At 42.9% G+C, this 26,955-nt stretch overlaps 1 protein-coding gene across 2 annotated transcripts in view; it reads right to left on the reverse strand.

Moving 5' to 3' along the window:
• The window catches only part of ANOS1 (anosmin 1), a 226,444-nt gene that overhangs the window by 51,066 nt on the left and 148,423 nt on the right, over positions 1 to 26,955 (reverse strand). For both annotated transcript variants that reach the window (XM_074983339.1, XM_074983338.1), the window contains exons 7-8: positions 7,216 to 7,421; positions 1,737 to 1,881 (exon numbers count right to left, since the gene is read on the reverse strand). In XM_074983339.1, coding sequence (XP_074839440.1) covers positions 1,737 to 1,881; positions 7,216 to 7,421 — 351 coding nt within the window. The remainder of the gene's footprint in view (positions 1 to 1,736; positions 1,882 to 7,215; positions 7,422 to 26,955) is intronic.

Below are 26,955 nucleotides of genomic sequence, written 5' to 3' on the forward strand. Positions count from 1 at the left end.
AGAAAATAATTATGATTAATCTAATGATTTTAAAATTAGTCTTATAATTTTTTACAGCCTGGCAAATTTTTAAAAGCTTGGGACTAGCAGTTCTGGAGTGTGCTGAACAATTTCTCAACCCTTCCCCACACCAGTCTTTATACATACCAAGCACAACTTTCTCATACTCACAGTAATGATACTTCTATAAACAGATGTGGGCTGAAGTCTTGGGCAAAGGTAGAAAAATAATCCTATTATTTGAGTATATCCAAATGTAATTGATCCATTCATATAAAATTGTGCGTGTGTGTGTGTGTCTGTGTTGCAGGAGTTGGGGGGAGGAGAAGAAAACCTAGTATATGTTCGCAGAATGGTTCAGCTATCTTAGCAATCAGAATACTCAGTCCTGGAATGTACAGTGATATAAGAGTTAGGAAAACTGTTACAGTGAAGTATCATTTTGCTTGTAATATGAAAGGAAAAGTAAACTGAAATGAATGAAAGATGGGAATGGCAAATATGGGTGAAATGGCAAGCTCTGGAAAATATTTATGTTCTAATCCTGAAAACTATTACTCTCATAAGCATTAGGGATTGTATATGGTTAGTCAGATGACACATCAGCCATTGGAAGGGCAGATTAATCTTGACCTTAACCTTAAACAAATTATTATTGAAAGAGTATTTAAATAAGATTGAGTACCACCATACAGCCCCTTGGGATTGAAAGAATTTTTCCACTGCATAGTTTAACATTTGAGTTTAGTTTAAGAAAGAACTTAATACCTCAAGACTCTATCTTAAAGATAGGTGTCATACATATGACAGGTTCAGAATTAACTTCTTGCCAGACAGGGATGCTGTTTTATAGTTTATTTTCTTACTAGGAGAATCAATTATTTGTCTGACTCCATGGCATACATAAATTTAGGCTAAAATCTGAATTTACAGGATACATGAAGTTGCCAACCTTTTAAAAACTTTTGCAAGGAAAAATTGTATGGTTAAGCCAGTGATCTGAGATTTGCTTCTTCTCTATTTATTGGAAGGTTTAATGTGTGTTTGTGAAAATTTTAGCACTGATTTAACACTATGGCCGTGTCTACTCTAGCCAAAAACTTTGAAAAGGCCATTCAAATGGCCATTTCGAAGTTTACTAATGAAGCGCTGAAATACATATTCAGAGCTTCATTAGCTTGTGGGCGGCCGTGGCACTTCGAAATTGACGCGGCTCGCCGCCATGCGGCTCGTCCCAACGGGGCTCCTTTTCAAAAGGACCCCGCCTACTTCGAAGTCCCCTTATTATAGGAATAAGGGGACTTCGAAGTAGGCGGGGTCCTTTTGAAAAGGAGCCCCGTTGGGACGAGCCGCACGGCGGCGAGCCGCGTCAATTTCGAAGTGCCGCGGCCACCCACATGTTAACGAAGCGCTGAATATGTATTTCAGTGCTTCATTAGTAAACTTCAAAATGGCCATTTGCATGGCCATTTCAAAGTTTGGGGCTAGTGTAAACATAGCCTATGGGCTGCATCTTGCAAATATACAAGTTCGAAGTGTTTATTTTTCTGTAATTTTCAAAATCAGCAAGGTATATATGAATTATTGTCCTGAATTTACAGATGTGGAAATGAAGACAGAAAAGTTAAGAGACTAAACGAAGATCACAGAGACATGCTTCAAAAGAGCTATCTATAATGGATGATTTTTTGAAATTGGAGAAATTATGAATTAAACCAGAGGATGCAAATACTTACTATGAATAGTTGCCTGAGTTGAGCTGAAATAGAGAGACACCTTGGGACTTTTTAGTCGTACTTGCCCCCAGTATGTTACTGCCTGTAGTTCCACCATGTAGTTGCTGTTGGGTTGCAGTCCTTCCAGAACCACATAATTCTGGGACTATAATGAAAGAGAACACATGCAGAACAGGGATGGGATTACTGAAACACTGATTCTTATTAAATTAAAAGCAGGACTGTTGTCTTAGGCACACAAAACTCTTGTTGGAATGAGAAAGAATTATTTATAAATTTCACTGGAACTTGACTTGCCTTCTTCTCTAGCTTTTATTTTGTGTTATTTTTCATTTGGCCTTCGTTTTGCGGTATTGATTTTAAAATGCTAAACTTAGTGATGTCTGAAGAATGTGCCAGGCTTTAGTAACTACAGGCATCAGCTGTTTAGGCCAAGACGAAATATTTTTGTATAAGTTTTCTGATGCCAAAAAGAATTTGGCTAGTGAAAGCTAAATTTTATTTTCCATCTCCTAGACAGACTGGATTAGCTAAGCAAAAGGAAGATTTGTCTAGAGACAGTGTGAAGACAGAACACACTGTGCAGTATATGGAACAATATTTTTTCCTACTTCTTCCTGCTATTGCTAAAAAACCAACAATCCAGCTCTCCACTGTCACTGTTATGCCTCAATAAAAATTTAAATTGGTTAACACTCTACAAGGGGAAATTCCCTTCAATGGATATTCACGTCCCCCATCAGCCACATGGTATGGCAACAATCAACCTGACTGATCACCTGAATTTACAATGGATAGTAAATGCTTTCTTGAGAAGTAACATTCTGACATATTTACCCGCATTTGTATTTCCACTTCGGTTCATCTGATGAAGTAGGTTTTACCCACAAAAGCTTACGCCCTAATAAATACATTAGTTTCTAATGTGCTACCAGATTCCTCACTGTTTTTTCAGATGCAGATTAACATGGCTATCCCAGGTTAATAATAAAATTGTTAGTCTTTAAGATGATAATAGACTGATTTTTTTTCTTTTACGGATATTCTTATGAGACTTTACTGATAAAGAGGCACATGAACTGGATTTTCATTCTCTTGCTAACAATTCACAAAGTAAAGCAATCCCTAGGAAGCTGCAAATAAGAGACACAGCCTCTCCAATTATTTTCTTTATTTATATATTTATTCCTAAACTGCACCCATTGCTTAGTCTGCAAAGCACAAATTTTACTCTGTATTTTTACTCTTAACCACTTGCCTAGCTTTCTTATATCAGTCAGGAGTGAAGTGACATCCATATAGTGTTGTCTATTTTATATTACATAGTATGTTAGTACATCTAAATATATTCCAAATTAAAATCAACATTTGGTTTATTCCAAGATCACTTTATAAAATTGATAAATCCTTTTGATTTACAAAGTTTGTGTGATGGTACTGTCCGTTTTAAATATCGTAGCTCTCATTTTCTGCTGGCAACTACACTGACTTCATACAGATGTAATCAAGGAAGAGTATATCTAATTACTTCTAAAAGCAAAATTAGTTAAAAATTTTCTGAATGATCTTAACGGATAAGAGAAATAGACCCCTCTCTCCATGGAACTTGGGTTAATTTAGGACTGTGCAATTTTGGTTCTTAGAAAAGTTGTTCTAATATCCAATGGATCATTGCTTAGAACTGACTTCAGTGGAATTCTATCAGGGAATATTTTCCTTTATTACTGTCACTGTATAGCTTTCGCAGTATGGTGTAAAAGAACAAAGCACAATGAGAGGCATCTTCCTAGATGAAAAGGAAAATTATTCCAGGGGGCTATTCTCTGCTCTTGAATGTATGTACTTCGTCATCATAGGCTTCAATGAGAGCTGTGAACATATCTGAAGGCCTGAACTTGGACCTGCTAATATAAAAATGTGTTTGCTTGTATGATGGAAAACTGAGATAATGATATTTAATCCTTTGTAAAGTGCTTTCAGAGCTGCTGACGAAAAGTGCTATATAAGAGCCACATACTATTTACTACCTGTTCTGAACAGATCTTGATGCAATATACTTAATACTCTAAAATGATAGTAAAATAACACTAAGGATCCAGTTCTATTTCAAATTTCCTTTCTTTTATGATTTAAAGGACAGCTTCACTGAATACTTGGCTAGGGATCCATGGGACTAGGGCTTCTTTGCTTGAAGATCTCTGACCTATAGTACCTTGCCAGGGAACTGCAGACTTCATTACCTACCTTTTATATCAGCTCTACTACTGCGTTACCCAGTGGAACACACAGTGGTTCTGAGATAGCAGAGATAACATGAAATGCTACTCTCCCTTTCTAGGTTTTTTTTTTTCACCATGGGGCTTTGAAAGTGAATTTTTAATTGAAAATGAAAATACAACCAGAGTCTCTAATCCACTAAGTAAATTTTATGTCCTGTAAAACATGAATGGAGACATCCAGTGAACTCCCGTTGAACAGGGAAACTCTGTTGGTGTAACTCTGGTGCCTTCCAATCCACGCTCTGAGGTGAACAGGGCTTGTGTCACTGGTGTCCCTGGGTGTGATTCCAGAGAACAGAGGTCCACTATGCCTGATCCTCTCTCATAGTCCTAAAATGTTCACAGTTCATTTCGGTCAACTTCACAGTCATGGGATTTTAAAAATCATAAATGTCATGATTTCAGCTACTTAAATCTGAAATTTCATGGTGTTATCATTGTAGGGGTCCTCACACAAAAAGGAGTTGAGGGTGTGGCAAGGTTATTGTGGGTGTGGCAAGGGGATTGCAGTTCTGCACTACTGCTGATGGTAGTGGTGCCTTTAGAACTGGGCTGCTACAGAGCATTGACTGCTGGCTGGGAGCCCAGCTCTGTACGCAGAGCTACCACCAGCAGCAGTGCAGAAGAAAGGATTGCATGGTAAAGTATTGCTACCCTTATTTCTCCACTGCTGCCTATAAAGTTGAGCCCTCAGCTCTGCAGCTGCCCCGCTCTGAAGGTAGCAGCACAGAAGTAAGGATGACATGGTACGGTATTACCACCCTGACTTCTGTGCTGTTTTGAGAGCTGGGTGTTTGGCCAACAGCCACTGCTTTCTGGCTGTTCCACTCCTAAGGCAGCACAGAAGGCAGGGTGGCAATAACATGACCCTCCTAAAACCAGTGTTTCCTGTAAGCTCTGCACTTGTTCAGCCGCTCAGGAGAGATTCAAATGCTGCCCAGCTGATTGCAGAGCACCCACAGCTAAATTTTTGTTTCTGCTGGTGCCGCACATTCACACTAGCCTCCATGCACATAAAAATTTGATTCCGCACATGGATAGAAAAAAACTCCATAGATGGATCGAAAAGATTAGAAGGAGCATTGCTTGTGATCATTCCTTGCAATTCTCCCAGTTTGAGAAACACTGGTCTCACCCACAAAATCTGTATAATATAGGGTAAAGGCACAAAAGACCAGATTTCATGGGGAGAGACCAGATTTCCAAGTCCTTGGTACATTTTTCATGGTCATGAATTTGTTAGAGTCTTAGTCAGAGTGTAAATAGGGGTTAGCTCCCTACTGCTAGGACCAGGTGGCTGAGGATCAAAGAGCTGGATTCTCCTCCTTGTGGCCCAACATTGTGCATTACATTCTCAGATGCAGTGGAGGATCAGGACTGTAATATATTGCTACAATATTGTGCTTAATGTAACTGAAACAAGAGCATGGGTCAGGATCTATAATTCTTTCTATTTCTATTATCTATTGCAGGTTGAACCTCTCTAGTCCAGCAGCCTCGGGACCTAAGTGGTGCTGAACAAAAGAATTTGCAAGGCTTCAGGAGGTCACTATTGTCTAGCACGTTATTTTCATTTCTGCTGCTTACTGGGGTGTTCGAAGACATTTAGGCTGCATCTACACTGAGTCATAGTGTTGGCAGCTTGATGTAAATGATGTATCTCAAAAATGCAAATTGATGCTCATTTACATATTGTTGGCTCATTTGCATATTTGTGCTAGATAGCTTTGCTGGCAGAGGCTGCTGCAAGCAGAAAACAAGCAGTGTAAACATGGCTTTGCTGGCAAAGACCCCTTTTAATGGCAGCCCCTTATCCCTGATTTTTTCTAGGCGTAAGAGGCTGCTGACAAAAGGTTTTTTGCTGGCAGAACCACGTCTACATTGCTTGTTTTCGCAGGGTGATGTTGTGTTGATATGTAAATTAGCCACATGAATATGCAAATTAGTGTCCATTTGGATTTTCAAGACTGCTCATTTACATCAAGCTGCCAGCACTGTAGCTCAGTGTGGACACAGCTTTAGAGGTAAATTACAGCCTAATAACAGCACAGAACACTGAGAGCCAGGACTGGTGGCCATAAACAAATTTTATGGGACCAGGGGAAACTTGGCTGCACTCATGATAAGTGGTTGTCCAACTAATTAAAATCATGCTAAATTACAGATGTTGCCAGATGAGAAAGTGTCAGGCATGAGAGAGGTTAAACCCATACCTTTTAAGCTATTGTAAAAGTAAAATACAATGTGCCTAAGGTGATCAGGGCAGCTGGTTTTTCACTAAATCAATGCGGTACATAACAATTTAGAAGATGACATTAATTTTCTCCAATGGAAATATTTCATCACATTGGTACAGTAGGATTAAGAAGGATTGTGTTATTAACTAGGATCTACATTATAACTAAACCATCAAAAATTACTCTGATATGAACAAACAGCACTTCCAGAGATCATGTGATTTAATTAAAGTATTATGCCACAGATGACATTGAACTAAATGAACATTCCATTGTTTAAAGGTTCCAGTAAAATAAACCTTTTGTTAAAGAAATACTTTGTGTTGTATATTAATTGTCCGTCTACAGTAGGTTCCAATTTATCTGGATTTAGTAACTTAAAATATTTCTATCCACATATACGGTAAAAGCCATGTTATCTGCCACAAGAATAACCAGCACATTATGTTAACAGGTACTCAGGACCATCTGCCATAGGCTGGCTTCCAGCTGGCCCCAGCTTCCCATGCAGGAATGGCTGCCCTACCAGGGCCAGCATTCACCATCCTGGTTAGCTTTTCCTGGGCTGACTGCCTTGCTGGGGCAGGTAGAAGCGGACTGCCACCCCAGGCCCTGGGAGCAGGGCTGCCCCACCCTAGCCAGGGTCAGCTAAGTGGGGAAAATTTGATTATCCAGTAAACCCTATATCTGGATTCAGTTATGCTGTCACTCAATACTTTCTCCCCTCTGACTTCAATAAGTGTTTAAGGAATAATAGCAATGCTTATTTCTAAAAGCAAAACTGACTATGAAATTATCTGAATGATCTTCTTGTAAATTAAAAGGAATATACCTTCCCATCAGATTTATTTATGTCAGATCCTAATTCTTTGGTATAGCACACTTTTCTTTTTTTTTTAAACCAGAAATGCATGTTAGTCTACGATGACTGAGTAGGAACATTTTCCAGCATTTGCTCCTTACCCCATTAGTAGTCTTCCTTCTTTTCTTCTTAGCTGGGATGACAGACTTGCTGCTGACTGTCCAGCTCCAAAAGACTTTGTAGTGATGCACTGGGATATCAGGTTCTTCGGGAAGATCCCAAACAATCCTTACAGTCACACTTCCATCACTATTTGTAGTAGAGTTGGCAATTCTGAGATTAATTGGGGCTGGTGGAGCAGATGGATCTGGAGAGAAAAAAACAACAAAACAAAATATGAAGTAATATTGACTTAAGTAAAGATGACCTTTCTCAGCAATTCTTCTACAGATGTAACTGCTGAACTCATAACACCAGCTATCATCATCAAAGTTTGCTTCATTTGTAAGAAACACACTGAATATGTTTCATCAATTTTTGCAAATGACACCATTTGGAATTCAAACTCTTTTCAAATGTACATCCCAGGATTAGGTTTAGTCAAGCCATTTTTCTGTAAATCTTATTCAACATTTATGATGATGCTTAATAAAAAAAGTATTAAATTTCAAGTTTTACTTCTGGCTGAGATACAAAGCACACAAAAGGCACAGTATAAAACAAAAATGTTTTATAGATGGTCCAAAAGAAAAACTAACTTCCTTCCATGAATGAAGAGCAGAACAGTAGATATTTCTATTTAGTGCTAGACAAGAGAGTGCTGGACTAGAGAGGTTCAACCAGTAATACTTTACCAGTTCATTAATTACCAGTTAATTAATTAACGCATTCTATTTAAAATAAATTAAAGCAATGTACCACCCTTGCATCTTACAAACCTTTTTATTTTAATTCCTGGTAAGTAATGTGTATCCTACAACTCCTTCAGTAGCTGTGGCTCCATGAACCACCACAATGATTTATATAATTAGACAATACAATTCTACCATGATTGTCAACTTAGAAGCTAGGCGGCAGTAGCATCTTCATTCAAGGATCTCAAAGAGTTTTACTTATATAAACTCTCACAATACTTTGAAATAGTGGAGTAGACATTTTATAGATTTATTCGTTTGTTAGAGATTTATTTGGATTTATAATGTAAATAATTTAAAACAAAAGGATAATTTTTAAAAAGCAGACAGCAAAAAATAACCACAGAAATAGCTATAACATCCTTAAAATACTGTCAGCCCTTATCACATTCCTTTCTCTCCAAAGATAAAGAGGACATGCATCAAGATTCACCTGAAGCTCAATGTATCTTCCTTGCCACACAGGAGAGTGAATTGAAAAGCTGAGGACTCTCTCAAAGAATGCCCTACCAACAGTGTCTCTCTTTTGAGCAAGGGAGGCATCCAGGTTGGGTTTTTCTGCTGTCTGCAACTGGGACAATATGGCATAGACAGAATGACAAACTATCTCATAGGCCAGCAAGTGAGGATTAGAACCTGGAAAAGAATTAAGAGGAAGTCCTGATTATGAGGACTATATTTACTGGGGCTGGGAGAACCCATTATTATTAAGTTTGCTTGACTCTTCCCATTATAAGACCCTACTATTTAATTGCTTATAACCTTGCCAAACCATAAGTTCATTGGCTGAAATTTTCCATGTCTAATGTTGGCCTAAAGCTGAATAGTTTTGCAAAATTTCAGCCCCAATGATCCAGATGTTTCCAAAATTGAGACATGAGGAAACTAAATTGCTTAACCACTGTTAAACAATTCTGACATACTTTTCTTTGAAATGCCATAAAGCTTCTAATTTGGAGTAGGAACTTAACATTTTACCTTTGTATCCGAATGTGCATTGTGCCGACCCTGTAACAATATACCCACATTTGACCAAGACACCAACCTGTGAAAAATCACTATTTACATATGCTCAGTAAAGATTTGCTAGAGTTTAATTCTTATAGGCTGTGTCTACACGTGCCCCAAACTTCGAAATGGCCATGCAAATGGCCATTTCGAAGTTTACTAATGAAGCGCTGAAATGCATATTCAGCGCTTCATTAGCATGCGGGCGGCAGCCACGCTTCGAAAATGACGCTCCTTGCCGCCGCGTGGCGCGTCCAGACGGGGCTCCTTTTCGAAAGGACGCCGCCTACTTCGAAGTCCCCTTATTCCCATGAGCTCATGGGAATAAGGGGACTTCGAAGTAGGCAGCATCCTTTCGAAAAGGAGCCCCGTCTGGACGCGCCGCGCGGTGGCAAAGAGCGTCAATTTTGAAGCGCGGCTGCCGCCCGCATGCTAATGAAGCGCTGAATATGCATTTCAGCGCTTCATTAGTAAACTTCGAAATGGCCATTTGCATGGCCATTTCGAAGTTTGGGGCACGTGTAGACACAGCCATAATCTCCAGAAATTCCACACTCACTGAGTGTGTTTGAATCTCTCACAGAATCACAGAATCACAGGGTTGGAAGGGACCTCAGGAGGTCATCTAGTCCAGTCCCCTGCTTCAAGCAGGATCAACCCCCACTAAGTCATCCCAGCCAGGACCTTGTCCAGCCAGGACTTAAAAATCTCAAGGGATGGAGAATCCACCACCTTTCTAGGCAACACATTCCAACGCTTCACCACCTGCCTGGTGAAGTAGTTTTTCCTAATATCTAACCTACACCCCTCCCTCTTCAACTTCACACCTCTACTCCTTGTTCTGCCATCTGACACCACTGAGAACAGTTTTTCACCCTCCTTTTTAGAGCACTCCTTCAGGAAGTTGAAGGCTGCTATTAAATCACCTCTAAGTCTTCTCTTCTGTAAACTAAACAAGCCCAAATCCCTCAGCCTATCCTCATAGGTCTTGTGCTCCAGACCCTTAATCATTTTTGTTGCCCTTTGCTGAACCTGCTCCAGAAAATCCACACTCTTTTTATACTGGGGGGGCCCAAAACTGGACACAATATGCCAGATGTGGCCTCACCAGTGCCATTAAAGAGGAATAACTACTTCTCTAGAGCTGCTCGAAATGCTCCTCCTAATGCACCCTAGTATGCCATTAGCCCTCTTGGCTACAAGGGCACACTGATTACTCATATCTAGCCTTTCATCCACCATAACCCCTAGGTCCCTTTCCATTGTATTGCTGCTGAGCCAGTCGGCCCCCAGCCTGTAACAATGCTTGGGATTCTTCCGTCCCAGGTGCAGGACTCTACACTTCTCCTTATTGAACCGCATCAGATTTCTTTTGGCGCAGTCCTCCAATTTATCCAGGTCTCTCTGGATTCTCTCTCTACCCTCCAATGAATCTACCTCTCCCCCTAGTTTTGTGTCATCTGCAAACTTGCTGAGGGTGCAATCCAGTCCCTCTTCCACATCATTAATAAAGATGTTGAATAACACCGGCCCCAGAACCGAGCCTTGTGGCACTCTGCTTGAAACAGACTGCCAGATATTGAGCCATTGAGCACTACCTGTTGGGCCCAACCATCAAGACAGCATTCTATCCATCTTATAGTCCACGGCTCCAATCCATATTTCCTTAAATTATGGACAAGAATGTTGTGGGAGACCGTATCAAAAGCCTTGCTGAAGTCATGGTATATCACATCCACTGACTTTCCCATGTCCACAGAGCTTGTTACCTCATCATGGAAGCTAATCAGATTGGTCAGGCAGGACTTGCCCCTGGTGAATCCATGTTGACTACTTTGGATCACTTTCCCCTCTTCCAAGTGCTCCAAAATGGATTCCTTGAGGATTCCCTACATTATTTTCCCAGGGATTGAGGTAAGGCTGACATGTCTATAGTTCCCTGGACTGTCCCTCTTTCCTTTTTTAAAAATGGGCACTACGTTTGCCATCTTCCAGTCACCCAGTATCTCCCCTGATCTCCAAGAGTCTTCAAGGATAATGGCCAAAGATTCAGCAATGACATCTCCTACTAGTTCCCTGACAGCATATACAGCAACCCCAACAGATCAAGTGATCATGCTTAAGCCTTGGGTGCCAGTGGCTCAGAACTACATTCTCAATAAGGGCTGCCCCAACTGATGGGGAGCCAGCATAGGATCTGGCACTACAAATGAGAGGAGGGAACCTGTCTCTCCTGGCCTTCCAGTGACACTCCTGTTTGTGCCCATGCAGCTGGGATGGGGAAGTCATATGCTTTGAATTCAAAAGACAGGAAATGTCAGAATTAAGGTTACCTTGGCCCTCTTGTGTGGATGCATTACAAGCTAATATTTAATTACATGATCATACACTGTTGTTCCTGCAGGACTCTTGCCTCATTCAGTGCACATGATGGTTCTTCTCACAAATCCCTTATTGTTATTTCCCTTTTATTCTCTGAGGCACAGAGATTAAAGTCAAAAGTATCCAATCAGTTTGGGTGCCCAACTTGAGATACTTATGAACTATGTTTTTAGGATACTAAGCATTACACACCACTTTATAACTTCAAAGCACAACTCCCACTGATGTCAATTTCACTTGTGAATGTGCAGCACTTCTGTAAATTGGACACCGGGGTCTCAGGTCAGGCAGCCAGCAAATGAGGAACACACTGTTGGTGACCACTCATGAAAAGTTTGGTTTGAGTGACTCGCCCAGCATCACATAGATACTCTGAGATTGCAATCAGCTCCTTTAAGCCAGAGAACATCTTTTTTTTCACCCTACAATCCCATCTCAGCCACTACATGACTTCCAAATTCTGCAACAAATGAGGCTGGAGTCCTACACACAACACTCTCTTTCACTACATGCCTCAATTTATCTCCAGAGCAGGTTGATGCTAAACACTGAATGAGGCAGAGGAAAAATAATGTGTGATCATGTAATTAAAGACTGCATCATAATGCACAAGCATAAGGGGACTGAATTGAGATAAATGACATCACATTGAAAAAATTCATTTTATACCAGCAGTGAATCTGGCCCACAGTTTAAATTATTAATTCTTTAGTAAAACAAGACTTCTTTTTTCATTTTTATACTTGTTCTAGCCAAATATCATACGCATGAAAACACCATGTCACTGTGAAGAGAAATTCTTGAAATGGTGAAACAAGAAAGACTGACACTTAAAAGTATGTCAGCTAGAATAGTGGTTCTCAACCAAGGCTACTTGTAAGCCTGGGGGTATAAAGAGGTCTTCCAGGGGGTATATCAAGTCCCCTAGATCAGTGTTTCTCAGACTGGAATTGGGGGAGGAATTGATGGGAGGTGGGCACAAGTGCAGGGATGGCATTAGGGTGTGTCAGTTACCAGGGGTTCCGTGTCTCAGGGGACTCAGCAAAGCTAAGTTACATGCTTCAGACAGGGTTCACAAGTGAAATGTAAATACAGGATTTATATTCTGATCGAGTCAAGTTATAATTTTAGAGTAAAAAATGAAAAAATTGGCATTTTTTCAGCAGGCTGTGACACTTTCATATTTTTATGTCTCATTTTGTGAGCAAGTAATTTTTTCAGTGAGGTGAAACTGAGAGTATGCAAGATAATTCAGATTCCTGATAGGTTCAGTAGTCTGAAAAGACTGAGAACCACTGCTGTGCACTGAAATATAATATTTATATTCCAAATGAGAAAGTAAGCATTTTTTCAGTAATAGTATGCTGCGGCACTTTTGTATTTTTATGTCTGATTTTTAACTAGGTTTTAAGGAGAATGAAAGTTTGGGGTACTCAACACATATCAAATTCTTGAAAGGGGCACAATAGTCTGGAAAGGTTGAGAACCACTGATCTAGAATAACACATTTTGCCAAATATTAAGCTGTATTATTTGCTTATAACAAAAGAATATGGTTGAAAAGATTCATTTTGTGCTTGAATTGTAGTTCAAACTAACCACCACTTATTACCAGAAATAAAGCTGAAGGTGTGTAAAAGAGACACCAAACATTACTTTACTGCATGATTCACCTGAGAGTTTTTATAATGGTAAATGAGCTGTTAAATGAACTTTCCAGGCACAGAAAGTTCATCAGATAATCCTCATGATAAATGGTCTCACTGAAAAATTCCGTCAGTTAGGGGATGCAAACTGGCATGATCACAATTAATAAGGACAGCACCTCCTATTTAAGATTAGCAGATTTAAAATAACAAGCAATTTATAGATGTTACTAAAAAGAAATTCCAAATAATGATGGCTGCTCCTCACATAGTCTACACAACCTAATTTTTGGTCATAAAATTTACTAAGCTTACTTGAGTTTATTGGATTCTGGCCATTCAATCTGACTTTCTGTAGAAATAAGGATTCCTCACTTCTTCACATTTGCTCAAAATCTTTCAGCTCTCTTGGAAACCAGTTTCCTTTTTCTCCCTCAGGTAAAGTGTTGCCGCTATCGTCACTTCCCTATCTTAAAAATCCACTGCCTTCCTCTTAAGTACATAATTCATCTAGCTACTTGCACTGGGGGAGCTACGAGGTGTGATACATGTCCCTAGTTAATCTTAAACTAATATCAGGGCATGTGCTCTAATTTATTATCTACTTTCTACATTTGTTAAAACGACCTGTACATGACAAATGTCATATCTCAAGAAAAAGTATTGAAATTAATTTAAAATATATGGTTCATAAATTTATGTTTCATGATATGTGTCTTATGGGCTAAATTCTGAGTTTGTTATTCAGGAGAAATCTTTGATTGACTTCGAGTTTTAACTATCTATTTGTAACTACATATTGTGCAAGGACTTTGGGCTTACCATCAGCCTAAAGAAGACAAACGTACTCGGTCAGGATGTTGCTGAATCCCCATCAATCAGCATTGACAACTATACGTTAGAGGTCATCCACGAGTTCGTTTACCTTGGGTCCACCATCACTGACACCCTGTCATTGGACTTTGAGCTAAATAGGAGGATCGGAAAGGCGGCCACAACTCTGTCCAGACTCAGCAAGAGAGTGTGGAATAACAACAAGCTGTACACTCACACCAAAATGCAAGTCTACAGAGCCTGCATCCTCAGCACCCTCCTTTATGGCAGCGAGACTTGGACCCTGTATGCCCGCCAGGAAAAGAGGCTGAACGTCTTCCACTTGCGCTGCCTCAGGCGCATCCTTGGAATATCATGGAAGGACAGAGTGACCAACACCGCCGTCCTCGAGCAAGCTGGAATCCCAACCATGCACACCCTCCTCAGGCAGCGTCGACTCCGCTGGCTTGGCCACGTCCACAGGATGAACGATGGAAGGATTCCAAAAGACATCCTGTATGGTGAGCTAGCCTCTGGCAAAAGACCTCCTGGACGCCCCCAGTTGCGCTACAAAGATGTCTGCAAGAGAAACCTCAGAGAGGTAGACATCGAGCTGGACAACTGGGAAGAACTAGCAGATGACCGCAGCAGATGGAGGCAGGGGTTACACAAGGGCCTTCAGAAGGGCGAGATGAAGATCAGACAGCTAGCAGAGGAGAAGCGAGTGCACAGAAAGCACAATAAGGACTTGCCAGACACCCACCACATCTGCAAGAGATGCAGCAAGGACTGTCACTCTCGTGTGGGTCTTTATAGTCACAACGACGCTGCAAATGAAATCCTCAATTGAAACTATAAAGGGCGCGATCCATAGCCTATGCAGAATGAAGGATGCCTACTACATTTGTATATTGTGTGATTGTGTGAGAAGCAATAAATGTTTCATCAGCATGAGCCCTGGATGTGCTCCAAGGCCCAATGGCCGCATCTACACTACCAAGCTCTTTCAAAAGATTTTGCCAAAGAAAGGATTATTCTGAAAGCTCCCATGAAGCATCTACACACAAAATGTGCTCTTTCAAGAGAAAACTGAAAGAATGTGGCTCTTCTTTCATAGGGTCTTCCGCTCCTGGATCAGGAAGAGCATCTCCTTCTGAAAGGATCTTTCAGAAAAAAAAGTGTGTGTAGAAGCTCCGTGGGCTGCTCTTTTGAAAGAGCAGTCCTCCATGGTGCCAGCCAGCTGGCACACGGGGATGCCCTGTCCAACACTAGTGCAGCTCTATGCTCCCTGCGGCCAGCTGCTTTTAAAGCTGCAGGGACCCAGAAAACCTGTGGCAGGGAGCTGAGTGTGGAGGCAGCAAGGAGGGAAGTCCTGTAGCCCCACACCCTCACAGCCACTCCTGCAGGGACCAGAGACAGAATGTTGGCCAGCCAGCTGCCCCATAGGCCACAGGGATCCCCCAAGGTGCTAGCTGAAGGGGTCACAGAAGCCCGCCAGGGGCCCCAAATGTAGGGCTCCCTCCTGGACAGAGCAAGAGCTCTGGGACCTCCTGGGACTCTGGCATAAGGGGGAGGTCCTCCAGGTCACAACCGGCCAGCAGTGGAATGCCCCCCCATGCCCAGCTGGCCACCGGGCTGGCTGCCTCAGGCCACCCTGCCTGGACCTCTGACCAGGTCCAGTGGAAGGTCAAGGAGTTGAGGCAGGCCTACGTGCAGGCCTAGGACAACGCCAGGTGGGTGGGTCAGCCACCAACCAACTGCCTATATTAGCAGGATATGCATGGGCTCCTTGCTGGAGAGGACAGCTCCACACGCCTTGCCTTCCTGGGTACAACAGCCCTAGAGGAACCAGATCCAGGAACCGGATCTGGAGAGGGACCAGATGGGACCATCCAGACGGGCCAGCATGCCGGAGCCAGACCTGGAATACAAGGTCCCATCCAAAGATGACTCCGTGGATGGGACCCTTGTGACTGCGGTGCCCTCTGGATCTTCCAGCTGCGCACCCTCCAGCCAGACATCCCCTGGAATCCCCAGGGGACTCTCAGGTAAGTGCCTGGTGTGTTGCATTCTCCGGGGCAGTGGGAGTGGGGGAGCACCCCCCCGACATGTCCCAAGGTGGCCTGGAAGTGTGGGCACAGCTGCAAGTGAAAACCAGAATCCCCGCCCCCTGGACAGTGCTGTGACCTGCACACTTGTGTGCGGGGCAGCAGGAAGGGCCAGGCTGCACCTGGAACATCTGCCACACATTCAGAGACTCTCCCTGTGCCCGGATGACCCTCCCTCCCCACCTCATGCAAGCCGATTCCCTGAGAGGGCAGGGGGCTCTGCAACACTCAGCCCCATCCACGAGGTTGCATGAAAGCCATGTGTGGCATGGCCCATGAGGCAGGGAACATATGTCACCAGTCCTGGTACATCGATGTCCCTCAGCCCAGGGGTGGGGGTAGATGCCCATAGGCAGCAGGGGGCACAGCTCCCAGTGCTGGGCTGTGGGACTGACATGCTGCCTTTCTCCCCTCCTTCCTTTCCCGCTGCACCATCAAAGGGCAGGGTGAGCCCCGGCACAAGCCCGGGGCCAGCCAGCCTCATCTAGGAGGTGGTGCCTCCAAGTCTGAGAGGGCTGGTGGAGAGGGCCATGCCACCCGCACCACCAGCACCTGTGTGGGCCCACAGAGGGAAGGCACATCAGCGCGGGTGGGAGGATGAGGCTGCCACCGACATGGCCATTCTCCACCACCAGAACACCCTGGTGGAGTGGCAGATGGCACTGGAGGAGGCCAACCTGGCCTGGCGGAGGGAGATGTGGACAAATGTGATGGGCATGTTGCATACAGTGTGCATGGCCCTCATCAAGCTGCCCCCGCCAGCCCCGTGCTGCCCCTCCCACTGTCCCCACACCCATGATGCCCTCACTGCCCTGCTCCTGCCTGATCTCCCCCCTGCCACCTTACAGGGCCTCGCAGCCTGGATCATGGCCAGGCTGGGCCCCAACGAAGCAGCCCCTCACTCCTGACTGAGGCCGATCCTGCTGCTTCCCCCATACACATCCCTACCTCACTGTGACCACAGCCCATCCCAGCCCCAATGGGGACCCTGCACCTGGGGGAGAGGGGCTCCTGCTATGACTGTGTCTCATGGCCCTCCACCTCCTTGGAGGAGTGAAGCCCCCAGCCCCTGTCATGGCCCACACCCCCTGTCCCAACATGCTTATAGTTCCAAACTTTCCAGAGGTCTAGTGTTTCTGTTCTGTTACACAAAGTTCCATATAGTTTCTATGCATTCGTTTACCGTCCTGCAGGTTCTAGTGGTTTCATATACATTGGTTTTGGTTCTCTAAGTTCTAGGTGTCTTATATATATATACATACAATCCTTATTTTTGACAACACCCCTGTGTCCCTCATTATTTGGGGAGAACGGGGTGAAGGGTGAATGGGTGGGAGGGTTTGTGGTGAGGATGGGTGGGGCTGCGGGCGCCAAGGGAGCCTGCAGGGGATGCCCAGGGAGGGGTCACTCTGTTCCATGGGTGAATGCCTCCTGGAAAGCCTCCAGAATCAACAGCCTGTTGCGGGGCACCTGGCAGTCAGGGGCTGCAGCAGACTGCTCATAGCTCGAACCCTGGAAGACAGCTGAGCCAGGAGCCAATTGGAAGGAGGCTCAAGAAGGATCTGGCTGAGCTGCGTAAGATGGGGTGCAGGGCAGAGGGAGCTCAGTCTCTCCCCAGCTCTGGAGGGATAGAGAGAGGTACCACAAAGAGCTGGGGTAGCTCTGGTTTGACCAGCTCTCAGGCTGAGGCCCTGGTACAGGTACATGAGAGAGTACTAGGCTCATGAGAGGTGGCCGGAGCGTGGTGGGAGTGAAGAGTAGGCAGCAGAGCCACCCCACCCACCACCTGCCTGGCCAATGATGGAAGTGGCTCATTCAGATTGCAAAATGGCAGCAGTGGCACTTCAAGGGAGGGAAGGAAGGACCAGAATAATAACTGCAGTGAGTCACTGACATGAGTGGTGGACCTGGCAGGTAGCTGGTTCCCGAAGGGGAGGAACTCAGGAGTGGGCACTGTTAATGTGTGCTATCATCAGAAGGGACACTGTGGACATGGTGGAGGTAGATGCAGCAGGTAATGGCAGGTGAGACAACCCCAGAAAACGCAACTCCTGCGCTGGAAGAGCTTATTCCCAAGCAACCAACAGGAGGTGCTCTGGCAGGGGTGTGTGTCAACCTGTTACACTGCCCAGGATGCCAAAGCCAAGGGTGAATTATGCAGATGATATCATGGGAATGTCAGTTAAACAATACGACACCATTGTGTATATTTTTCAGAAGAATCATTTTAAATAGCATGTCTTTGCAAGTTCCAGGGTACAAAAACAAATTATTGAGGCTATTTTTATCCATTTATCTGTTAATATAGTTGGCTTCATTTTGTAATGCAACTGTAGAGGACTCATTTGTGTCTCTACGGCTGTGTCTACACTAGCCGCCCCCCCCTTTTGAAAGTGGGATGCTAATGAGACACTTTGGGATATGCTAATGAGGCACTGCAATGAATATGCAGCACCTCATTAGCATAATAGTGGCCATGGCACTTCAAAAGTGACACTTTCAATCGCGCACGGCTCCTGTACATGGGGTCCTTTTCAAAATGACCCTGCACACTTCAAAATCCCCTTATTCCCTTCAAAGTGTGAGAGGTCCTTTTCAAAAGGACCCCATGTAGCTGAGCCACGTGCGATTGAAAGCAATACTTTCAAAGTGCCACTGCTGCCATTATGCTAATGAGATGCTGAGTAGTCTTTGCCATGCCTCATTAGCATATCCCAAAGTGTCTCATTAGTATCCCCCTTTTGAAAAGCGGGGGGCTAGGGTAGATATAACCCAGATGTTAAATGCTGACAGTTCTAAAATCTGTTACTATATGATCATTAAGGGCTAGAAGCAAGTGCTGTGTCCCTCTTTGGGAAGATGTGACTTTCCCTTCCCAGTTGGATAAAGTTGCTTCTTCTAGCCGGGTGAAGACTGCAGGTAATGTACAGAAAAGTGCCTGGTACCTGGAACTGAACATGCTCCAGCCTGTAAAGTGACTGTGTATCTTTCTTCTCATGAAACCTACTAGTGTGGTGGAAACTTTTTTCAGGAAACCTGGATATGTCTCTATTGTTTTTTTCATTTCATCATTGAAAACATATAGGGTGATCCTGAGGCCCCCACTGATGCAGATGAATAAGTCAGGATTTCATGCAAGTTATTTTTGTTTTAACAGTATGTTGGCGGACAATTCTGCTATTCCATGTAACAATTGCTCTGACTTTACCAGAAACCAGCAGTCCAACAGTTCATTCATTGTGATAAAAAAGTGTTTGACAAGGAGTGAGGAGCTGAATGAGAATAGATGTTACCAGAGCTGTTCTCTAGCTAAAGTGGAATGTGAACACCATTCCTCAGATTTCCATAAAAACTCATTCAGAATGCTGAGGCTTAGCTGCAGTGACTAAACTCCTTTGAGGATCTTGGCCCCTGTTCTCAGAAAAAAAAAATTTTTCCTAAGGAATTTGTCACCTTGCTTAATCAGCAACCACAATTAATGACACCACCACATATTTTTTCAACATATTTTCTCTTTTGTGTATCTAATTTGTCATCTTGAAAAAATCACCATAAATGTGTCCTGTTTTCATTCCAATCATCCTGTTCTCAAAGGGTGATTATTTTGGGGGTGGGAGGGAAGAGATTTCACTTTTGAGGGAGAAAGAAATAACATTTTTTCTAGACTGGTGACTTTTTCAAATATATAGCACTGTTTGAACTTGTTTAAAAGTTTGGAATGCAGTGGGGACTCAACACTCGTGAACCTAAGGTTCAGGAATTCAATGATATGAGAGTGACCATGAGCGGTGGGGCTCTAGGGCATGGACCACTGGCAGCCAAGACTTCCCTGGGACCACAGGCAGGAGCACTGGCAGCTGCCACTTCCCTGGGGCCCTGGGCAGGAGCACTGGCAGCTGTAGCTTCCCCAGGGCTCCAGGCAGGGCGTGCTGGCAGCCATGTCTTCCCAGGGCTCCAGGCAGGAGCCCCAGCAGCTGGAATCCAGGCAGAAGCTATTCATGAAATTCAACATTTGCGAGGGTTCTCAACACGGAACCCTCGCGAATGTTGAGACTCCACTGCACTAGAATAAACCCTGGGAAGACAGATTAGCAGGCTGAAAGCAATATGACTACTGTCTGTTTGGAGAAAAGCCATAAAATATTGCCTAGAGGTGGGGAATATTTATTGAGATTGTGATGTAGGGGCACAATTCCAGATGGTACAAATGGGCATCATTCCAGTGACTTAAATGACGCTATGACAATTTACATCACCAGAGGATTTGTTCCATTTTATCTAAAGTTTACGTATCATTCCTTAGTGTCATATCTTTACATGCAAATACTAGTACACAATTTTATTTATAGATATTTCTATGCATTGCTTTTTGTAAAAGAGAGAGAGAGAGAGAGAGGTGGTGCTGGTACTCAGCCAGATCCCCAGCCCTACCCCCAAACAACCCCATGGCTGGGACTGCAGAGGTTCCAGTAGTCAGTGCTGGCAAGTACTGACACTAAAGAAGCACTGTTTCTATGACTCTCATCACCACTACAACTAATAAAACTACCTCTATGAAACTCCACATATGAGGGACTCTCCCACTTTTCTCTGACTTAAAATGTTTTTATCTCACAGAAAAATGTCACAACTCAGAACCAAGAGAGGATAAACCAGACACAGGATGCTGGGAACAGAAATAAATTGTTATGTAAAACAAACTTCTTATACATCAATAAAGACAGAGGTGACTAGTGCAGGGATTCTGGTGGGGGGACCACCAGCCCCACTGCACCTATGTCCCATCCCCTCACCATCCATTGCCCTCTCCCTCACATCCCTGCTCCACTGATGTCTCACCCTCTTCCCAGCCCTGCTCCGCCTCCTCTGCTGATCCGCCTCTAATCTTGGACCACTCCGCTCTAGGGAAGTACAGGCACAGGAAGTAGTGAGGTGCTGATGGTGAGCATGGGGGCGGGTGGTAGGTGCTGAGGAGTGCATGTGGCTCTCTGTAAACTCCCCATGTGTTACCTCTGATTATACAGAATTAAGATTGAAATAGTCCCACCAGAATGTTCTCTAATAATTTGTTCCTCAATTATTTGATAATACTTTCCTTTTAAAATTATTTCTTTTGCTGTTTACTACATCATTGTGTGTGCGTCTACAGGTTGCTAGTTAGTGAATCAAAGTGAATGCTCGTGGAAGAGAAATTTTGTATGAAAATTCTTCAAAAGCTTGAGAGAACTGTTGCTGCCTTATATAGGCCTATGGAAACAAATCACGGATTAATATAACTACAGTGCTGATAACCTATTACCTTACTGTTACATTTCATAAACCTCTTTTACCAATCACCTTCAATATAATTAGATGGGTGCATTTCTCTTGATACCTTTTTGGAAGATGAAGCTATTTTATAATTCTAGTTTTGCAATAGAGGCTGCTGCTGCTGCTATTTTCTCAAATGCACACCTTTGTTATTGTTACTATTGTTTCATAGTCATGTGCTCATTTGAGGGCACAATCAAATATTCTGGCTGCAGAAAGACTGATATCACTGTTTGCAACTCTTTCTTTTGTGGTTGATACTGTAGCTCAAGTAATATATATATATATATATACACACATATATATATATATGCAGTACTTGAATTTGGCCTACAGACCTGTCCTCAGACTGGAAATAGTTGTGGGCTAAACAACCTGACAAGTAAATCACTTCTCACTCCTAGAAATGAGAGCTTCATTAGGTCAAGGTTGATGTCACTGTCACAACATGTTGAACAAATACTGCATTTCTCTGCACCATATCTGGCCTGTGTAATCCCAAAGGAATTAAATTCCTGTGTTGTTGGTTATTCTGCCTTCACATGCAAATCTTCGTCCCTACATCCTCTCCAAAGCAGTCCTTACTGTTTAAATCCTCACCACCACACTCCCCAATGTACTGGATAATTTAAACCAAGTGAATTGCTGCATGAACTGTATTTAATATAGTGAAAAAAAAATCTTGCATCCAAAAGCACTTTACAAACCTTCACAAACCAATATACAAACTACGCATAGGGATCCATTTATTCATTACCAAAATATAACCATTTCTTCATCACAAGCTGGCAACTGCTTAACGTTAAGGAGTATAATGAATACATGAATTGTACTGTGTGCCAGAGGAAAAAAAACAACACTAGAACCTGGAATTTTCCTTTTGAATTATGACAGAGCAAGTTTGGTTGTAATTTAAGATCCTTTTTCATTTTACATAAACATAACTTCACTTTACACACTAGAACTTCAATTTTTTTCCCTTTGAATTGTGATAGAGCACGTTTGGTTGCAATTTAAGATCCTTTTTCTCTTTACACACACATAAATATATAATGGATCACCAAACACTGTCTTTCAAACATTATGTCTAAGTCTTTACAAAACTGTTGAAGCTGCATCACAGACAAGTTTCTAGCTATTAAACAGTTCCAAAGCATATGCAGAGGATCAGCTTTGCCCATTAGAAATGGCACACACAAACCAGCTGTGCAACAGTGTATAAAATCATTGGTCTCATAGGAGCAACAGAAAGAGTTTTATTGCTGGGAGTGGGTGTCTGTTCTGGTTTTACTAACACTCAGTAATGTATGCATGAAATCACATCCAGCATGGTACTAATGTGCTGTGAAAACAATGTTGTCTGCTTCCTTTTTCGTGGTAATTTATGCCGTGCACACAAGTAACTGCCATCTTGCTGAAGACAAAAAAACTCTAGCGGGGTTAGGTGTTCAGTTGTCTGTGTGAGTGTTTGATGACCCCCAGATAGTCTTTTTCTTCTTAGAAAATGGCACATTAATCTGGGAATAGGCTTAAAAAATAAATATAGTACTTCTCAATGTTTAATGTTGATCACTCCAGTCAAGTGCAGCCCCTCTTCTTCAGAGGCTAAACCTCCATTAGGTAAAAAGCTGGATTAGGTTAATAGTGCAGGCAGAACCTCCAAATGATGACCCATATGCACTTTTGTTACTTCTGTGTAAGCGAATTGCAAACTGAGTCACAGACAAGCAAGTCACAGCACCAGCCACCTTTCAGCCAGGCAACTGAATATTCACATGAGCTGGGCTGGGCACAAATAGCTTCTGCAATCTCCTGCTCCCTGCACGCACTCAATAATGGAGCACATGGATTTCTGCTTCCCAAGGAGGCTTTCTCCTTCCCATTCCAGAGCCTAGTGGCACAGACTGGTGAGCAGAAAAAAAAGTGGCTTTTTTGTGAATAAAATGTATTTGTAACACCAATAGGCCCAGCTCATGAGCAGGAAGAAATGAAGCTGTAACCATAAGGGTTAAAGCCCTGTGCTCTACCACATGAGATAAAGATGAGCTGCCTCTTGGCCAATGCTGTACAGCAGAGACTTTTCTCTCCCTAGTACATGGTCCCATTGCCTCTGGAGCTACAGATTGTAAAGTTTTGGGGCATTTTAGTTGCTCCGATGAGCAAAAGATGGCAAAAAAGTTCAAAAATTCAAAGTTTCTAAATCAGCTCTACAGGGGATCATCATTCTGATAGTTATTTGTATTTTACTAACCCAGTGATGACCCCAGGACCCCACGGTGCTAAGTGCTGGGTAAAGTGTCCTTGTGCCAAAGAGCTGGGCATTCTCTTCTCCAGAACACCGGTACTTCAGGAACGATTTTTTTTTAAAGTTCTGTGGCACAATCCCTTAAGGTGTTCACATTGGCCACACCTGAACTCTTTAACTGAAAAAACAATTGCACGCACACATGCACACACACAGACACACACACACACAAAACAGGTAGTACTTATAAAAACAGGCAGGTGGGGGAGGGACTTAGAAGGCTGGGGAGAGTCATAAAGCCATGCTAAGTAGTAGACTGCAGCCTGGTAAAGATGGAGTAGGGGGTAGCAGCAACTGAAGCTACTGTGTAAGGTAAATTAATCCCAGGTGGGGGCCTGCAAGGGATTTAATCCTGAGAGCAGGTTTGGGGCTGAGAGGGACAAAGCCTGGGCAGTGGGTTAGGGGGCTATTTTGTGTTTGGCCCCCAGAACATGTAAAAAAATTGCCACGTGCCCCTGATGAAAAAAGGTTGTTGGACACCCCTGGCCTAGAGCATCGATTGTGCAATTCCTGAAGTTTACCAAGAAGGAGTTTATCATGCAGAAATCCAGAGGAAAAAGGAGCTCTTGTGAGGGGAGGCAGCGATTAAAGTACTGCTTTCTCACGATTATGCCTGTAATGTGGTAACAAGGAGGCCAGCTTTTTCACCAAACAAAGCCATTAGCCAGAAAGTTGGACGTGAAGTATTTTATTAAATACATGAATACACTCCATATTAACAGTGGTAAGAACACATTACCATTTATTTCCTCTCAGGAAGCAGGGGAGACATCTATGGAATGATCCAACTATACAGAATTCATGTATTGCCCTGTGAGATCTTATGTCGCTGCTCTAAAAAGTTGATAGGCACTGGTTCACATTAATGTTAGGGCTTGTCTTTTTTTTTTTTTATTTTTTTCCTCTCATGCTCAAGTTGAAAGGCGAAAGAATTATGATCAATTTACTTTGTAGTACTTTAATTCATGGGAAAGGAATTTCAACAGAAAGTCTAATCTAATCTAATCTAACATTGTTGCTTTATAAAATGGTGCTTCTTTGTGGACTAATTGATAAGGAGTCTATTGATAATAGGTGATTATTGTAGTAACATTTCCTAGAGGTAGGAGGATGGTCCAGCATAATCTGCAGGTTGTGTGTATTTCTGAGTTGTTTAAACAGATTCTTTTATCTCTGTTGTACTGTGACAGTGTGGTTGCCCTGTGCTAAATATGGAGATATGCTTACCTCATAGGATTAGAAGAAGCCTTAAAACATCATTAAGGGCAGTCCCCTGCACTCACAACAGGACCTATATTACCATTCCTGGCAGATTCTTTTACTTTGCTCCAGACCCCTAAATGCCCCCCTCTGCAATCAAGCTCATAACCCTGGGGTCACAAGGGCAATGCTTGAACTGACAAACTGTCCCTCCCTCTCTTGGTGGGAAAGAATTAAAAACAGTGCCAGGAGAAGGCTGTCCTGGGAGCCAAGCAGGGGGAAGGATTGCGGCAGCCAATCAGATCCCAGGAGGGCTGTATAGAAAAGATGGTAGGCCAAGGCAAATACAAACACTTGCTCCAGTCCTGGAGGGAGAGGGATCTAGCTGCCTGCTGGAGCTGGGGACCACACACAGAACCATGCTGGGGAAAGGCAAGGTAAGCTAGGGGAGCTCTAGCTACACAAGCCCCAGACTGCACGGCTTCAGACAAGGCCTGAGGATAGTAGGGCAGTAGAGACGCAGCCAGGGCAATGGAAGGCAGGAGGTCCAACCCCTTGCCAATGATAGTGACTATTTCAGGCTGCAGTTTGTCCCTGAGGTAAGGGGCCAGATGAAGACTGGCAGTGGGTCACTGATGCAATGGGGGTATTGTGGGCTTGGGTTTACCCTGTGACCGTTAGGAGGCACCACAGTGGTGAGTCATGCCTGCCCCATTCAGGAACTGATGTGTATTTCTCTTTCCGCTATCTTTTCCATACTATTTCACTTACTTAATTTCTCTTTCCACTGCCATACAATTCATGTCTCATACTAGAAATTTCATTCCATCTCTTGTAGAATAGGTACTGTGGAGGGACACCTTAGTCCTTTATTATAAATATTGTGCTGCTTAGAGGTGTCTGCCACTCAAGAAATTGTGCTGTATATGTTACCCAGTAAATTTTAACAGTGATGGCTCTAATAATTAAATGTGTTCTCCTGGAATATAAAGGATTTTAGCAACCCAATTAAAAGGGAAAGATACCAAAAAATACTCAGTGCTCTAAAAAGAGAATGATCCCATTGTCAGGCTGCAGAAGACACATCTGACATAACATGAAGCTTGTAAACTGAATGAAGATTGGGTAGGCCTCTCAGCTTCTTGTTTCCTTTTAAACTAAAGCTCTGAGCACTGCCAGACTATTATTGTAGTTGGAGAGTCAATTACACTCTAGATCCAGTCCTCGGTAAATCTTCTCCATCTTCATATGATACCACTAATAGTCATCATATACTTATAGGTATGTACATATAGGATGTGATAAGACTGGGAATCCTACAGTCAGAGACTATGGAGGGCAGGGGGTGGTGGTTGTTTTGGGTGTGTGTTTATTCTTTCCCTGCAGCTCACTCAATATTGAATTATTTCCTAGTGGCACAAAAACTGATGAATTCTGTCACTGACTGTGGCATTGGTACTATTGTTGTATCTGATCATGGTGCTATACGTTTGTCTTTCTTGTAGAAGGAGACCTCAAATATTTCAGAATAAATACCCAATAGCTGAACATCTCATTGGACACAAAGATTATGTAACAAGTATTCCATTCTAGACATGTTTCATCTTGCTGGACTTGTAAATATAGCACAGATGTTGTCACAGCCACAGAAAGAGCAAACAGCTCCCTAAAATAATTGTATAAACTCCTGAAGAGAGCTGAATTTGGCTATGGAGTTGATTATCTACTTTCTAGAGGCTGAACCTCACTAGTCCAGCACCCTTCAGACCAGACAAATGCCAAACGAAAGAATTTGCCACACCATGGGAGGTCGGTATTGTCTAGCAGCATTACCAACACTTCCACTCCTTATGGACTCTTAGAAGAAATTTAAGGGTAAATTGCAACTAAATAACAGCATAGAACACTGGGAGCCAGAACTGTTGGCTGTAAATAAACTTTTTGGAAACAAAACAAAAATCCTGCAGGATTATGGATGCTGCCAGATGAGAGAGTGCTGCCTTAGAGAGGTTTAGCCTGTACTTTTTGCCTGGCAGTTAACAGTCATTTTTAAGGGCTACAATTTAGCTTTGAAAACTGTTACTTGTGATGGTTACAGTATCCTTTTCAACGAGGTTGTTTATACTTTTTGTTGTTATAAACATGCCAGTTATTTAGTGTTAGTTTCCTCTATAACAGAATATAAAAATTGCTCCAGGCTTTAGTTGTTTCTGTC

This window comes from Carettochelys insculpta, chromosome 1 (genome assembly GCF_033958435.1).
Source record: "Carettochelys insculpta isolate YL-2023 chromosome 1, ASM3395843v1, whole genome shotgun sequence".
NCBI lineage: Eukaryota > Metazoa > Chordata > Testudines > Carettochelyidae > Carettochelys > Carettochelys insculpta.